This window comes from Ctenopharyngodon idella, chromosome 3 (assembly GCF_019924925.1).
Source record: "Ctenopharyngodon idella isolate HZGC_01 chromosome 3, HZGC01, whole genome shotgun sequence".
Taxonomy (NCBI): Eukaryota; Metazoa; Chordata; class Actinopteri; order Cypriniformes; family Xenocyprididae; genus Ctenopharyngodon; species Ctenopharyngodon idella.
In genome coordinates this window covers 45516921-45535192 of record NC_067222.1, presented here as the reverse complement: position 1 = coordinate 45535192, position 18272 = coordinate 45516921, and the positions used below count along the sequence as shown (strand labels likewise).

At 36.5% G+C, this 18272-nt stretch overlaps 1 protein-coding gene across 3 annotated transcripts in view; it reads right to left on the bottom strand.

Moving 5' to 3' along the window:
• LOC127508280 (galectin-3-binding protein A-like) overlaps positions 1 to 17060 on the bottom strand; it is a 41632-nt gene extending 24572 nt beyond the window's left edge. The window contains exons 1-6 of one of the 3 annotated variants that reach the window (XM_051886041.1): positions 16906 to 17059; positions 16542 to 16615; positions 14308 to 14568; positions 14095 to 14226; positions 10789 to 11050; positions 3647 to 8195 (exon numbers count right to left, since the gene is read on the bottom strand). In XM_051886041.1, coding sequence (XP_051742001.1) covers positions 7436 to 8195; positions 10789 to 11050; positions 14095 to 14226; positions 14308 to 14568; positions 16542 to 16602 — 1476 coding nt within the window. In that variant the 5' untranslated portion in view covers positions 16603 to 16615; positions 16906 to 17059 and the 3' untranslated portion in view covers positions 3647 to 7435. Of the gene's footprint in view, positions 1 to 3646; positions 8196 to 10788; positions 11051 to 14094; positions 14227 to 14307; positions 14569 to 16541; positions 16616 to 16905 lie in introns of those variants that run through there. The other 2 variants (XM_051886034.1, XM_051886033.1) reach the window with 2 other exon arrangements.
• Between the last annotated feature and the right edge of the window lie 1212 nt (positions 17061 to 18272).

Here is an 18272-nt window from a genome sequence, read left to right as displayed (position 1 = left end):
CTTGGCCGCCTAGCAGGCTAATTATATGGCTGTGGTCTGTTATACGAGTATGAATAAACATTTACAATTTCCTCAGCGTCCGAACTGTCATTGCGATCCATTGTTTTCCTATTGTTTATATTGACCGCACTCTCTCCCATTACGTCACTTCCGATTTGGCATTTTTCAGATGCGGAAGTAAAATTTTCTCACAAAAAACAACTCCAGAAGCCTAAGTATCGTTCCTACAAATCTAGTTCCTACATTATTTTTCTATACATTGAATCAATGAAGCTCTAACCTGCAATATGCCCTTTAACTACCATAGTACGATGCATCATTGAAAAAATCAACTAGTCACGACTGTTTTCCAAAACCATACTGTCGCAAATTTGACGTTCAACCACGTAGGTTAATGATGTCATGCAGGTGATGGAGCAATATTTTCTTTTAATTAATCTGTTTGAGACTGAATTAATGCTAATTTTTAAATTACGGACATGGCATCTGAGGACTAATTTTCATTTTAGTTTATTTACAGATTCAATCATAGGCTTGTTCTTTTGTACTAAAGCATGTATGCACATGCGCACTCTCTTGACAAACTAAAATATGTAAATGACATTTGTATTTGAAATAAAAGATATAGATTGTACTGGATCTCAGCTTGCTTATTTTGTTCAAGATAAGGATTTATTAAGTCCACATGTCATACAAACAAGAAACTATGCAGCTTGAGAGTTGTTGTTCCAACCACACAACTTTGCGATGCTGTTTGCGAATGTTCATTGGAACTGTGGTTTCGGAAAACACTGACTTGTTGAACTATGCTGAACGACGGAAATTGTGACCATAGTTGGCTAATGATGCTTTCGGGAAACTTGGAAATTTGGATTAGTTTTACAATTTCTTTATGAACTTTTTGAAGCGTCAAAGTGGTCGTTGCGTAGACTGTCAGTGGAGGGACAGAAATATCTCTGATTTCATCTTGAATTTTGTTCCGAAGATGAATGAAAGTCTTACAGATTTGTAACGACACCCTCATGTCGTAAATGATGACAGAATATTCATTTTTTGGTTGAACTAAACCTTTACCTAATATAATTAACTCTTTTTAACACTCTGTAACGTGGACACATGAACACGAAGCGTAGTGTTCATTAAACATGAGGGATTTTGTTGTGTAGAATCCAATCCTAAGTCATTTTTTAACATAAGTTAGTAATCGTTAATATTAGAAGATTGTTCAAATAATGTTTTCTGCCAACATTATGTGAACATTCATTAAATATGAATGAGAATATGTGGTGATTTCTTTAACATTGTTTTGAAAGTATTTAAATCTAACACTTGCATAACCTTTACATAAATTTAAGAGAAAAGTTAAGAACAATAACTAGGGGACAGACTACAAAACTTCCCTGTGTTCCAAGGATGTTCTTTTAAAACAGCAATCACAACCGTATTCATTTAAAGTTAGTTGTCATTCTTAATGTTAATAAGAACGTTTTCTCCCAATGTTATGAGGACATTTAAAAAAAAAAAATAACATTTTTGTGCTAACTTTTTGAGAACATTATTGAAGACCAGATAACTTTGGTCTTTAAATCAAAAATAACTGCAAAACTTGGGAAACAACTGATGAGACAGAACAAGGAACAGAACAAAACGGAGTACTTACTTCAGAACTAAACGAGGAACTTAATGAGTTAATTAACGAAGAGGTGAACTGAATGAAACTGACACAGACTAGAAACAAGGTCAAGACAGGAACAAACACAATGAAACTTACATGTAAAAACTGGAACAATGTTTGTTCATAACTTTGAGAGAACCTTGCCAGAACATTAGCCAAAGTTAAGAGAACATTCCCTTTTAGCTGATTCATGAAATTTCTTTCGGAAATCATCTTGCCTTTCATTTAAATCTACCAAATCAGGTCAAGCATTGTGAGATATGTATATCACTTACATGTTCTGCCACTGTCCAATCAAATTTGAAGACTACCTTAAGTTTCATTTAATGAGAAAACAAAATCAAATAACTGCAGGGTGTAGACAAAACCTGTTTGAGTAGTCTTAAGTTTGTCACAAACACATTTCACACAATGCAAGGAGCAGGTTCTCATGTCAGTTCTCATCACTGGTATGGTATATGAACATAAAAAGTCTAGGTTCAAATAAACCTGACTGTTTACTATTCATATCCATGTGACATTTTGAATGATGGGTGTTGGCATTCCAGTGACTTCTGTGATTAGACCTGACTTTGAACCGGACTTGAGCATGACACAGCTGAAACATAGCATTAACTTTTGCTGAAGAAAAAAAAGACTACAGTATTTCATACTGTTGTCCATATAATACAGTTTGCCCATGTGCCTATCATGTTCTGTTTGTTTGAAGACTCTTATTTTGACTTTGTTTTCTTTGTTTAGTTCCTGTTTCTCAGAGTTTCCTTAGTTATTGATTGTCTCTACTGATTATGTTCTGATTATATATTTCCCTGTGTTTGAAGCTTGTGTTGTCGTTTATTGTCTATGCATTTTATTTTGTTCTTCCCCACAGGATTATCTTCTGGTTTTGTTTGTTCATTAAAAGTTCTGAAAAAGATCCACACTTATACTTCTCCCTCTTTTATTGCCACTGGAATGTTACAGAGCCACAAACTGTTTATTTATTCATTTACTGGGTTGTGTTTTAAAAAATTTAATGGAAATCAAAGAAAAACACGTGGTGTTTTAATGTATCCGTCCCCACTCCAATAGAATCTTTCTAAAATGCAAGGAAAATTTTTTTTGGCTATAAACCCTTTATGTAAACTCTTGTTCATAAACAACAAATAAACATAATAATGTGTTTCACAAAAGTAATATTTTCTAGACTCATTGTAGCTTGGACCCTTTTTTTTATAGTGCATTCTTCTTGAAAGGGTGACATGGACAAACACACAGATGAGAAATAAAAATGTAAATAGAAAAAATCTATTAAGATAAATATTAAGAATTTAGAAACAGTTTACATGTTACGTAGAAATCATGCTTTTACTTACTCACAGATGACAACTAACTTGCTGCTTACTGAACATATGTTCCAGGATTAGTCTCCATATGCACACTTCAGAGTCTCGCCGGAAGGAGTAGGTCATCCGGGTAACTTTTTGCCTACGCTTTTATGAGTTCTGTGCAGTCAGACATACTTCTGTTATCACATACTGTTTTTTGTCTGCTATATTGGCAAGCTAGAAGCTGTCCACACTGGACGCAACAAAGCATCCGTTGCAAATCCATTAGTCCTTCAGAAGTTGACAGAAGTAGTGCGAGCACTTGAAGTATGTCAGAAATAGAACGGGGCAACAGTTTACTGTCAGGAATTTGTTGTGTCATGTCATGCCGCTTCCAGCAGTGTAGACAGCATCACTGATTATAATGGGTTCTATTTGCTTTTGTTGTTTCACGTTGTGTCGTGTGTGTTAAGTGTGTCTTATCTAAATTAAATCTTAAAACACTTGCGGTCTAATACAGGAAATCTGTCATGTAAGTACAAGTGGTCAAGTACAAAAACCGCAAGTGTGGGTATTTGGACAGGCACATACTTTGCTGAACTTACTCCCAGCTGCGTTTTTGGAACCGTCATCCCCCAAGTAAGCAAGGTTTGGGTTAATTAAGTCAAGTCAAGTCAAGTCACCTTTATTTATATAGCGCTTTTTACAATGTACATTGTGTCAAAGCAGCTTTACATTGATAACTGGTACATTGTTTGGCTGCACAGCAGCTCTTAAAGAATAGTGTCAATGCAGGCAGATCAAAGCACTGTTGAATATCAAATGTCAAGTCAAGTGTCCCCAACTAAGCAAGCCAGAGGCGACAGCGGCAAGGAACCCAAACTCCATGAGGTGACATCAGGTGGCAGACAAGTGGCAAATTGGTGTTAAAATGGAGAAAAAAACCTTGGGAGAAACCAGGCTTAGTCGGGGTGCCAGTTCTCCTCTGGCCAACAGTGCTTTGTTACAATTCAGGTTGCTATCATAAGTCCAATAGGATCGCAACATTAAAAGTATTTATTTCAGTTCCATCCAATTGAGGATCGTATTCATCACGCCGGTATGGACGGTTGTTGAGGAACTGTGTCGTGGCTGTCGTGTCGATGAGGCCTTCACAGGGGATGATCTAGTTGACTCAATCTCTGCTGATACTTCAGGGCTGCGTTGTGGTCGTGTCAAGGTGCAGGTCCTTGGTCTCACCTGGATACGGCCCGGATCCGGTTGACTACGGTGAACCTCGGGATAAACAGAAAGACTAATATTAGCGTAGATGCCATTCTTCTTCTGATGTAACGAGTACATCAGGTGTTATAGGAAGTGTTCCCGGTTCCGGCTGACCTAATTTATGCAGCCTAATAATCCTTTAACGGATTTGGAAATATAAATTGGTAATGTGTTATGTATATGCCAGGTTAAAGAGATGCGTTTTTAGTCTAGATTTAAACTGACAGAGTGTGTCTGCTTCCCGAACAATGCTAGGAAGATTGTTCCAGAGTTTAGGTGCCAAATAGGAGAAGGATCTACCACCTGCGGTTGATTTTGATATTCTAGGTATTATCAGCTGGCCTGAATTCTGAGATCGCAATAGACGTGAAGGTCTATAATGAATTAGGAGCTCGCTCAGGTACTGGGGAGCTAAACCATTTAGTGCTTTGTAAGTAATTAGCAAGATTTTAAAATCTATACGATGTTTAACAGGAAGCCAATGCAGTGTTGACAGAACTGGGCTAATATGGTCATACTTCCTGGTTCTAGTAAGAACTCTAGCTGCTGCATTTTGTACGAGCTGTAGTTTATTTATCAGGCGAGCAGAACAACCACCCAGTAGAGCATTACAGTAATCTAGCCTTGAGGTCATGAACGCATGAACTAACTGTTCTGCATTTTTCATTGAGAGCATATGTCGTAGTTTAGATATATTTTTAAGATGGAAGAATGCGGTTTTACAGATGCTAGTAACATGGCCTTCAAATGAAAGATTGGTATCAAAGAGCACACCCAGGTTCCTAACTGACGACGAAGACTTAACAGAGCAGCCATCAAGTGTTAGACAATATTCTAGGTTATTACGTGAAGAAGTTTTTGGTCCAAAAATTAGAATCTCTGTTTTTCTGAATTTAGTAGTAGGAAATTACTGGTCATCCAATTTTTTATATCAGCTATGCATTCCGTTAATTTTGTGAATTGGTAAGTTTCGTCAGGGCGCGAAGAAATATAGAGCTGAGTATCATCAGCGTAACAATGAAAACTAACGCCATGCTTCCTAATGATATCTCCCAAGGGTAGCATGTACAGAGTGAACAGTAACGGTCCTAGTACTGAGCCTTGTGGTACTCCATATTGAACTTGTGATCGATATGACATGTCTTCGTTTACTACTACAAACTGATAACGGTCAGATAAGTATGATTTGAACCATGACAATGCAATTCCACTAATGCCAACATAATTTTCGAGTCTATTTAAAAGAATATTGTGATCAATAGTGTCAAATGCTGCACTAAGATCCAGTGACACTAATAGAGAGATACAACCACGATCTGATGATAAGAGCAAATCATTAGTAACTCTAATGAGAGCAGTCTCAGTACTATGGTACGGTCTAAATCCTGACTGGAAATCCTCACAGATACCATTTCTTTCTAAAAAGGAACATAGCTGTGATGATACTGCCTTTTCTAGTATTTTTGACAGAAAAGTGAGATTTGAGATCGGCCTGTAATTGACTAATTCTCTAGGATCAAGTTGTGGTTTTTTAATAAGAGGTTTAATAATAGCCAGCTTAAAAGTTTTTGGTACGTATCCTAATGATAAAGATGAATTGACGATATTGAGAAGAGGGTCTATGACCTCTGGAAGCATTTCTTTCAATAGCTTAGTCGGTATAGGGTCTAACATACATGTTGTTGATTTTGATGATTTAACAAGTTTAGACAATTCTTCCTCTCCTAAAGCAGTAAATGAATTGAATTTTTCCTCAGGGACACTACAATGCACTATCTGACACGATACTGTAGTAGACGGTTGCATGGTTATTATTTTTTCTCTAATATTATCAATCTTGCAAGTAAAGAAGTTCATAAAGTCATTACTGCTGTGCTCTTTGGAAACATCAGAAGTTGAAGCTTTATTTCTTGTTAATTTAGCCACTGTATCAAATAAATACCTAGGGTTGTGTTTATTTTCTTCTAAGAGTTTTGAAAAATAGGCAGATCTAGCAGATTTTAAGGCCTTTCTGTACTCAATCATTCTCTCTCTCCACGAAATACGAAATACTTCTAGTTTTGATTTCTTCCAGCTGCGCTCCATTTTTCTGGCTGCTAACTTTATTAACCTTATTAACCGAGAGTTCAGGGTCTATGTCACAGTAAGTTAACCTTGCTTTCTGGAATACACCCTAGGTGAACTCAGTTTATATTGTAAATAATAAAACATTTCATGAAGTCTCATGTTTGACTTGCAGTGTTTCCCAACCACATTCCTGGAGGCTTACCAACACTGCATATTTTGCATGTCTCCTTTGTCTGACACAACCATTTTAGATCTTTGAGTCACTAATGAGCTGGTAACCTTAATCAGGTGTGTTTGATTGAGGAGACATACAAAATGTGCAGTGTTGGTGGGCCTCCAGGAATGTGGTTGGAAACCACTGTTCTAAAGTATATGTGTAGTCAGTGTGGTACTGCACCCTTCACTTTTTTATGGTCTACTTTTTCTTCTCAATCCTAACAGAGTGGGCCTTACTAAACCAGTGGACACCTGGCCAACAAATTTCTTTTTGACCACAATATAATGAATCAATACGTGTCTTATCTAAGGCTTGATAAACTGATTTTAATTGATTAATTCAATTATGGTGAAGACCTGACATATTTCAGAAACATTTCAACAATAAATGGAATCAAACACCAGAGATATTGAAAGAAACATATTTGTATTTTTAAGTGCACTTGCAAAATTATGTATTTTTATTGCTAAAACAATTAAATGAAAATTTTAAAGTCAAGTGAAACATTTCAGTCAAACCAAGAAAATTCAAGATTATAAATGAATAACATGTATTTTTAAAAAGAGGCTTGATTGAAGCTAATAGATTTGATTGGACTGAAATGCCTGTAGTAAACTACCTGTAGCCAAATGTAACTCAGTGCAGTCAGATATACTCTGGACACACTACAAATCTAAAACTGTAGTCATTAGGGCAGGGGTTAGGCAGACCCATACTGGTGTTATTTGGAATCACTGCCTTGTCGTTTTTGAAGTACTGGACATGAAAGACATTGTTTTGACTCTTACAGGTGAGAATTAACCTGTTGCTGAAGCGAATGGTGTTAGCGTAAATGTACTGATTGCCACTTGCGAGGAACCTTGCAACAGGAACAGAATTACATGAAACACCATAGTTAGAGCATTCCTAAACACTAAGAAAAACCTGTGCTCGCCACCGGACCTTCTGCTCTTTGTAAAGAGCACTAGGGTGTGCAGGAGTGGAGAAGGTTTGGAATCTGTTATTTTTTCCATGGTAATTGATGCTTGTTTTATTGATAACTACATGTAGACTCCACTCATCAGCAGTGTAGATTCTGGGTAGATAATCATTCATGTTTTCCATTTTACTCCTGATCTTAGAGAAATTTAGAGCATTGAACTGAAAACCTCTGAGCAGACCATTTAGGTAAAGTTTCTCATGATTCTGATGGAGAACACTTGAGGAAAACTGCATTTCATACAGTTTATCCACTGGGATCAAGAGGAAGCGGATGTGATTCAGGAGGCTGGCCTGTTGTTCTGAACTAATTTCATCACCTTTGTCTTGGATCCATCTCTCCAGAGCTTCAAGAAGTAAAGCTTCATCCTCCACAACCAGGTCTGAGCGCTGCAGCAGAGCGTCCATCATGTGAAAGGAGATGGTGCTCCACACCGGAGAGCTTATGAGGAACTCACAGTTCCAGGAAAGATACTGAAGGACATTTTCCTGCAGAACAAGGTCACCTGTGCGGACGCCATACTCGTACAAGGATACCTGTGTCCGGAAGGTGTTGTCTTCAGGAATGAGTAAAGTGAAGACCCTGCCAACATCCTCCATAAGCTTCTTCACTCCAAAGATAAATGCCAGCTGATGGAGACATTGAGCTGATGTGATGGAAACATCAATCTGACGTGTGTACAAATACCTGAGAAAAATAGTTCAGATACTGAGTGTCTAACACTGATATATACCCTGCTGAAAAATCCACCATAAACCAGCATAAATTCCATGGTTTGTGGTTTATGCTGGGTAGTGCTGGTCTATATTCATGCTGTTCTCAAGTAAAACTGAGCTGGTGAAGCTGGTTCACCAGCATAGTCTTGCAGAGTGTGAGATGTCTGTATGCAAGCAGTGTTTTGGCGACCAGCATTGTCTTGGCTTGCATATTTCTATATGTAACACATTAATTATTTAAAGGAAAACCAATATAAGATTAAAACATATGATTTAATGTAATATATAATTATAACTTTGTAGTTTCTTTTGCTCCCTCTGTTGAAAGTAAAACTTAAATTTTGCAACACTTTGTAATATGTATAGTGTAATAAAGCACAAATCATTTGCAAACTATTAGTTTATAGTTAATTAATACTTTATAAACTGTAATTAATACATTAATGGACTATATACATAGTGAGTTCTTCATTCATTGTTACTGTAATTAACAAATTATTATCAAAATAAAATAAAATGTTAAAAAGTTAACACGCACGCACACACACACACACACACACACACACAGACACACAGGGTTTCCGTGTTTTATAGGGACTTTCATGACACTTAATGTCATTTTCCCATTTTCCATGACCTAATCTAAAGTGACAGCTATTTACAGTTAATACATTGTTTAACTCTTTACATATGAGCCAATTAAACATTAACACTTTGTTAATTACAATGCCAATGAATGAAGAACTCTCTATTTGTATAGTCTATTAATGAACTACAGTTTATAAACTATTAATTAACTAATAGTATGCAGATGATTTGTAAATACTTTATTACACTATACTTACTATAAAGTGTTTTTTTTAATCGTTATAGTTATTATTATATTATTAATTGTCATCTGATTGTGGTGAAATATTTCAAATGATCAAAGGATTTGTCTGCTGTACACAAATCAATTAAAAAGAGCATGTTGCAAAACAAAAACAACTGAAAAAATGCCAAATAAAGTGCCCAACTAAAGGGAACAGACTTCAAACAGGCTTCAATAAATTTTATACATGTACCACATGAAAATGTTTCTGCTCATCTCTTCTCTTTTTTCTGTTCTTGTTTTTGCTCTTATCTTCAGTGATTTTGCTTGTTAACAGCAGGTGTTCATCACTAATGGTCAATTGTCACTTTACTTTACAAAGGGGTGGTTGATTATGATTTCACTTTTCTTAACTTTAGCAAGTGTGTAATGTTGCTGTTTGAGCATAAACAACATCTGCAAAGTTGAATGCAAAGGGAGATATTTTAATTTTATTCTCTGTTTAAGGACTACAACAAACGGCTGATAGGGACTACAACAAACTTCTTCCCGGGTTAGTGACATCACTAATCCTAAAATTTACATAAACTCTGCCCCGGGAACAGGCAACAAAGGGGGCGGGGCCATTTTGGGCTACTTTAGAGAAGAGGAAGAGTTGTTGTAGTAGAGTCTTGTTGCCATGCCATAATTTTATGCTGACTGCTTCACAAATGAGGGTCAATTCAATGCTGGATTTGCACAAAAGATTAACATGACGGCACATGCTAGTCGATGAGTTGAATCAACTCCACAGCAACTACATAAATTTATCCACTAACCATTCAGAAACGTCCAGATGCATTCTAAAAGTTGTAACTTCTTCCTGAGTCTCTCCATCAGTGTCCGACTCCAGTTTGAACAATGTAAGGCTGAACACCGTTACTGACAATTGTCATTTTGGCTGCCTGATATTCTTCAGCTTTGTTATTGTTGAGCAACTGAAGTGTGAGCTGTTAAAGCTCTGCCCTCTTCTGGAAAGTGGCCGGGAGCAGCCGCTCATTTGCATTTAAAGGGACACACACAAAAAGTGTGTGTTTTTGCTCACACCCAAATAGGGGCAAATTCGATCATTCTATAATAAATGATCTGTGGGGTAGTTTGAGCTGAAACTTCACAGACATATTGTGGAGACACCAGAGACTTATATTACATCTTGTAAAAGGGGCATTATAGGTCCCCTTTAACTTTACTTAATCATCACTACAATCATAAAGTGAATCTAATGTGAAAATATTACTGATTTTGTCATTTTGAAGCTGCAAAATTAATTTGGCTCAAAAATTTGAAGAGGCACATGCCCCCTCGGTTTTGAAAGGGCATGACACCTCTGCTGCCATGTTTCAGCTATGAAAACACGCATCATCTGGTTGGTGAAGCTTGCTCGCTCTCATTGGCTATTGCGGGTATCCCGTTGGAGACAGGCTGTTCAAGAGTCGTAAATATCAAACATTTGGGATCGGGGAGGCACCGGCTCGATTGGGAGCAGTAAAATAATCATAATGACACTACACATTTGAGGATTTATTTTTTGATAAAAATTTGGTTGCGACAAGCCTCAAATTGGGCCAGAAACCCAGCAGCCAGCATCCCCTGTTGGGGACCAGCAATGCTGGATTTTTCATCAAGGTAGTCAGTAGTATTCTGATTTGCACAATTCAAAAGCAGCATTCTATAAGATTCAGCAAGTGAAGTGAAATGGTCTTCAGAAAGTTACCTGAGAAAAGCAGAGACATGAAGATGGCACGTCTGGCTGACATCCACTGTGAGGTTTCTGGACTCATTTGTTATGTTTAGTTCTGGATAAATCATGAGAATCAAACGGTGCACACAAAACGTCAACTCCGCCTTTTCACTGAGGTCTCGTACATTAATGCTGAAATCACAACCATCTCCACTATCAAACAGAAGACCAAGATCATCAGACAAACCCAAACTGTTATCCACAGAGAACTGACGATTGCTGGTTATGTTTGTACCTGCAAAGAAAATGTAATAAAACAGATTAAAAATATACAACTAATAGAGTAAAATATTTTCACACTTAAAACAATGATTTGGTAATCCTCTTGTACCACTGTCCTCTTTTGTGCTAAGAAATAAGTCTCCTGACAGTTCTTTCCCAAGTGCTTCCATTGTTGTCAGCATTAAGTCTGAAAATGATTCAGTGGGCTATAACACTTTTAATTGTCAAGAAATAACTTCTCTTTAAATGTTTTGGTTCAACATACTTACCTGTTGATCAAACATTGCTTTAAACTTACACCAGAAAATTTTGATTTTGTTTTATTAAGTAACTTTTAGGAGGGTGTACTCATTTTTGCTACACAACTTTTCATCACCTTGATAAGAAAATCTTATTTTCCTGAATAATTTTGACATTCTTCTGTGTAATTGCTGACTTTCAGAAGTTTCAGAGGGGGTGTACTCATTTATACCGACGCTATGTAAAACAAGAACTCATACAGGGGCATTTTCTGTGAATTATATTCTGTATCAGAAATGCAATATTTGCAATATTTGTTGACTAATTTTGGTTGAGTGGTCTGTTATACTTTAATAAATTGCAGGGCAGGATATGAAGTAACGAATTACAAATACTCACATTACTGTAATTGAGTAGTTTTTAGAAACTGTACTTTTATGAGTAGTTTAAAAAATGTGTACTTTTACTTGAGTAGCTACATTTTAAGATGACATTTACTCCGCTATTTTCCTCCGTTTGTGGTCGTTACATACATGTTTTAATTTTATCCATCAACGTGATTGGATACGGCGAGTAATCGGTCTCGTGATCGTGCATACTTTAACCGCCATATGCGGACAATCATGGCTGCTGTGGAAGCGCGTTCTTCAAGCACCAGTTCAACTGAGATAAGCATCTTCTTCTGATATGTTAAGGTAAATTTCGGATTTCTGCTTACGAAATGTAAATATATAGGCTAGCCTATCTACAGGGCCTGAAATTGCAGGTATGCTATTGCGTACAATATTAATAACTCCAGCAAGTGCCGCGATCATAATGCGGGGAAATCCCACTCCTAGACGCGACGCGCGGTCTGTGCACTTCCGCGTCTCTGCGTCGCGCGCGTCCTGCAGCAGTCACTTTGAGAAGTCAGACTTTTTAAATCTTGAGGAGTTTAGTATGAGCACGCAATGCGCGCTGTTATGTCGAGTATGGCATGCCAGCAGGGACACTCTAAAACGTTTAATGTAGAAAAACACCTTGCTGTATAGAAAATGGAGGACAAATTCAGTATGCACCTTATGATGATGACCCATGGCGTTAACATTTATGTCAGCGCGAGACAGCTCGTTAATAAACAATGTTTTTTGTTTGATAAATTTCATATAATCTGCCTTCATTTAGCAAGGGCAGTAGCATAAAAATATTTTTCAGTTCAGCATTTTTTGTTCAAGTTGTGGATGCTGCTGAAACACCTTCGCCGAGACAGCAAGACACGTGTGTGTGTGTGTTTCTTTTGAAAAAGTTACCCCTGAAATTTCCCTATTTGATGATGCCCCCTTTTCTAGAACAATGCACATTATGTTGTAACATGGAATGAAATGGAATTAGTGTAATTAGTGTTAGCTCACTATCTTAACCTTTTTCAGTGCATTAGGTGAGGTAAACTGTTTTATATTATTCTAATTTCTTTATCACAAAACACTAAAACTGGCACTGTTTTGGAAAAAAAATGCCTTTTTAATCTATTTTTACATCTCTCTATTTAACCCATCTCATGGTGTGTGATGCTGAACTCTCATATGAATTTTTGTATTCTTTTGCATTCGCCACACTTTCTTTTGCATGGTTTTTGTATTTGCACTGTTCCGAACATTGATATTTTATGTGCAACAATAGCATGCTCACACTCCATGTCCTTACACCTGATTTTACATTATTATTTTTTTTTTATTTCAAACATTATGATTTCAATGGGGATGAGTGTACTGAGAACTCTTTCATCTTTTCATCTCTGTACTAGTCTTTCCGTGTTGTTTTCATGCATTTTAAAAATATGGGTAGATATTCTTCATTCTTTCTGACAAACAACAAAAGAAAATGTGAATTACAGTATGTACAATGTTTTCTAAATGTTTAAATTGCAGTGTACAGCGTTTATTATAAGGGGTAGAATCCACAGCTCAGTACTCACTACTCATGAGTACTTTTAAATAAGCTACTTTTTTTACTCTTACTCAAGTAGTTTTTTGGACAAGTACTTTTTACTCTACTCACACTACATTTTTTGGAATGTAATGGTACTTTTACTTGAGTATATTTTTTCAGTACTCTTTCCACCACTGATCATTAGGTGATGCTTATAAGAAAAAGTCTTGTGTTGCAAGATGATGTCACACCATTCAAAGATAAATCTCAGCAGCTGCTTCACTATTGTGAAAGATCAATCTACAAACAGTTATGATTTTGAAATAAGATATTGGTAAATCTTCATGCTTAAATAACGTTAAAACGAAATCATATTCATGCTAAGAATAGTTTGACTAACTTAAAATCATCAATTAGCTTATTTTATATTCTAGTTTGTCATTGTTTTAACAAATGTTTTCATTTGTTGTACTTTTGACTTGGCTAGATCAGAAACTTAAATATCAATATACAAGGTCTAAGAGCCAAAGCAAGCAGAACACTAATCACCATTATGGTGACTTCAAAACAATTACTGTACTAAACAATAGAATTTCTTACAGTGGCATGGTTAAAGACAATGTGAATTCACTGTAAAACAAGAGCAGTAAATTACTGTGATATCAGCATCATTTTGCTGTTGATTAACAGTAATTCATAAGAAAATGACCCAACATGCATTAATTTCACTGTAAATTATTGACTACAGTAATATATTGTAAAATAATACTCTTTAATCCTGTAAATTCCTAGCAATTTTTACAGTGTAACTAAAAACGTATAAATGACTTATAAATGAACATTATTATAAAGTGTTATCAATTATGGAAATACAAATGTGCAGTTGCAAATATATCTGGAATTTCTTACCATTCTCACAGACCACTCCTGCATCCTCTTTATGTGTGCAGTCAGTAACACCCCAGCCTTTGAATCTGCATTCAGACAATGAGCTCTCAGAGCCTTTACAGTTCATGTCATCCAGCCAGATTGGACCAGAACCTAAAAAAATAAGACCATTATTGTTATCACAGTGTGGAACAATCAAATTCACTCCCAAACGTTGCACTGAGGATCTTATACCTTCACCATATTGTCCTCCAGGTGTAACTATTTTCGCTCCAGGAAAACCCATCTGATGACACACCACTTGTGCTTCGGCCAGGTCCCATCCGTCATCACAAACTGTACCCCACTGTCCATCATGATAAATCTCCACACGACCAGATGAAGGATGATCCCCCACCAATCTTATGCTGCCCTCCTGTGTTGGCTGCTTTGGTCGGTCATCTTCATCCAGTGACAAAAGATGAAAGGTGCTGTATGTAATTTTTTTTGACTGTGCTAAAGCATAAAAGTACGATAATTTGCTTGCAGATATTTAGGAAACATGCTAAGTTCACATACTTGTTTCTCAGAAAAACAATGCTACAGCCATGCGAGTTGCAGGTCGGAATGTCTGTTTTTGTTTTGGTCTGTGTGATCCCACCCACTCCCAATTTACTCAATAATATTTTGACACCCCTGGTTGCCAGTTGGTGGAAACACACAGGGTATTGTAGCAATGGAAGCCAGCATACAATTGTCAAGGATTAGGTCAGAGATTGCAGAATCTACCTGACCTAAAAAGCCTCGACATCCATCTAAAAAGCTCTATGACCAGGAGCATTTTAAAACGCAGATGTATTAGCTTATCAACTTACAATGTAAAGCTCGTCGTCTTCCATTGTGGATGGAGGGATGGCAGTTTTGAGAAAAAAATTTAACTAATTTAGTTGAACTTGACAAAAACTGTTTATTTAGACTTACATGATACCCTACAATGTATGTCATCTTTCATTTTAATGTGTAACATTATCTGAACGACGCGATTGTCACTGCTGCAGGTGTTGCCAGTCATGGGATTAATGAAATGCTGCTCAAGTTACTGTCAGAAGAATAAATGGACTGATTTCATTTTACTTGGTTTATTTTTGCACTATATTTATTATGAATAACCGTTTTTTTTTTCCTCTACAGTATAATGCTATCTCGTCATTGCACTCAAACACGGAGGATATGACTCGTTTAAGATGATCAAACCAGTTAATTTTGAATAATCATCTGTGGGCTGAAAATATTCCTTTAAACAACCTTAATTTGATCTAATTAGTGATTATTGCATCGTAAAGTAAGTAGATGAAAAATGCAGTTTCCCCCAAACCTTTAACCCCCCCCCCGACGTTGTAAAAAAAATGATACCATTGTGCAGCGTTTACCTCAGTAAGTTGACCGAGTGGATCTCTGAGCTCGTGCGAGTGAGTGGAGGCGGGGCTAATTATCATATTTATGTATCCACGTATACTAAATGAAGCAAGGGCGTAGAGTTACATTCAAGCTATTTTAAGGCTTTTTTTTTTTTTTACAGGAAAAAAACATTTACATATGTAGTTTTGGTGATCAAAGATGAGTTTTAATGGATAAAATTATTGACTACAGAGGGACTTTAAGCTTTGTCTAATTCTAATGCTATTTAAAGTGATATGTTGTTTGTATTTTATTATTGCAGTTCTGCAATGAAATACAGTGATCAGAAGTATTTCGCGTACACATACAGTATGGCTTGTGTGCTCTCCTTTAAATCACAAAATATGCGTCGGAATATCATGACAGAATTTTTTCTTTGTTTCACAATACTCAGTAAATGATTGTAAACTGAGATTGGTGTCTTTAGAAGAATTATCTGTTCTGAATTTTACATAAATATATCACATCAATCCCATGGGCACAGCCATTGATACAGGCTGCAGCGGAAGTTTTTTTTTTTTTTTCTGCTTTTTCAAATGTGGAAGTGTGATAAAGGCCTATAGCACTCATTCCTGTTGCATGTCCTCAATCTGCCAACCCGCATGAGCGTTGAGTCTGAGGAGGAGGGGAGAGGGGAAACAACACTCTCCAGTATTTGGAATTTGGACTGCAGTATTTGGACTCCCATTTCAACTGATAACTGTCAATATTACATACTGCATCTGTAAGATATTTGACTGAAAAACTGATCAGAAAATGTTTTTAAAATCGCCATATGTACTTTAACCTCAGCTAAATGCAACAGAAAGACGTTTGGTTGTAAAATTCCAATAGACCACTGAATGTTTAAGACTCAGCTGTAAAATGTTGTAGATTACATTTAACATAAAAATGTTGTAATGTTTACAAATATATTTATTGTTCCATTGTATTAATTTTTTTTTTTTAAAAAACTCCTATAAATACAAATACTACAAATTTTTACAAACATTGTATCTTAAATAAAAAATAGAAAAGGTTTGTTTACTAACCAAACAGCGTCCAACGTTGTGCTGAAACATGAAGAAACAGTAGAGGCCATAGAAGATACATAATTCTTCTCTTACTGGAAATTTTGCAAACAGCAGAGACATGAATACAATTCTCAACTGAATGAGTTATAAAACATCTTGCCTTTCTTTAAATAATGACCAAATTGGGTAAAATATTCTGAAACTAGAATCAAATGTTGTGTAATCACATTTAAGGGCTACCAACATTTTTATTCCACGAAAATGCTAAATTTGAGTTTCATTACTGAAGCATTTCAATTTAAAGAAAAACTGTCTGTCAGCACATATGGGCTAAGGTTAGTGTAAGAAAAATAAATTCTTTAGTTGATCTTTTCACACAAACTTTGCCCTGTTGTTCCGTCTGTGCTGCTTCAGATCCTTTTCATGCAGTCCAACATGGGAAGAATGAGATAAACACAAAGTTGAATGCTTGTGGTATGCTAAGTTATTGGTCAGATACACAGTTTATATACTCTTCTTGTTATGCATATTCATTTGATATAGAACAAAGGCTTTCAGAAGTGATTGGATAAACAAATGAACATTATCATAAGGCCTCCTACTTCCGTTTACCATATATGTAGATGTTTTTACCTCTTTTCAAGGCCAAATGTGTCAACAGTTAGATAAAAAAAAAATATGGGAGAATGAACACAGTTGGTGCTCTAGCAAGGCAAACAATATACTAAGAGCATAGTGGAGAGCAAGCGCATCAACTCCTATAGGCGATTGCATCAGGGATATGTTGTTCTCTGCAGAAGCGAACAGGTCCACTTCTGCTATCCTGAAAATTCTCCATATCATTGGGAGTGTAACCTCCACTCTCTGTAGACTAAACCTCTCTTGATAACATGTCTGGTGGCAGGTGGCAGGGAACCAATGAACAGGAGATGATGGTCGGCCCATAAAAGACTCCTTGCCACCTTCTGTAAGGGCCGTGAATTGATGACACCTTGGCAATTTATGTATGCTACACAGCAAAATCCCCAGTGTTAAAGGGTTAGTTCACCCAAAAATGAAAATAATGTCATTTATTACTCACCCTCATGTCATTCTCCACCTTTGTTCATCTTCGGAACACAAATTAAGATATTTTTGATTAAATCCGATGGCTCAGCAAGGCCTGCATAGACAGCAATAGTACTTCCTCTCTCAAGATCCATAAAGGTAAAAACATATTTAAATCAGTTCATGTGAGTACAGTGGTTCAACCTTAATGTTATAAAGCGACAAGAATATTTTTTGTGAGCCAAAAAACTAAATAATGACTTTTTAACAATATCTAGTGATGACCGATTTCAAAACACTGCTTCATGAAGCTTCGGAGCTTTCGAATCAAATCAGTGGTTCGGAGCGCCAAAGTCACGTGATTTCAGCAGTTTGGCGGTTTGATAGACGATCCGAATCACTGATTCGACTCAAAAGATTCATAATGCTCCAAAGCAGTGGTTTGGAGTGTTTTGAAGTGTTTTGAAATCAGACATTATTTTCATTTTTGGGTGAAGTAACCCTTTAAATGAACACAACCCCAGTGTTCATATGTGCCCACACTATACAGTGTTAAAATAACACTGAAGAAGTGTTGAAGTTAATTACATAATTAAGTGATTAATTTAGTGATGATTGAGTATTAGTGACGAATTCCACACTCCCTCGCTCTGCAAAGGATTGCAGGGATTACCTTGACTGGAGGGAATGCATATAGACTCA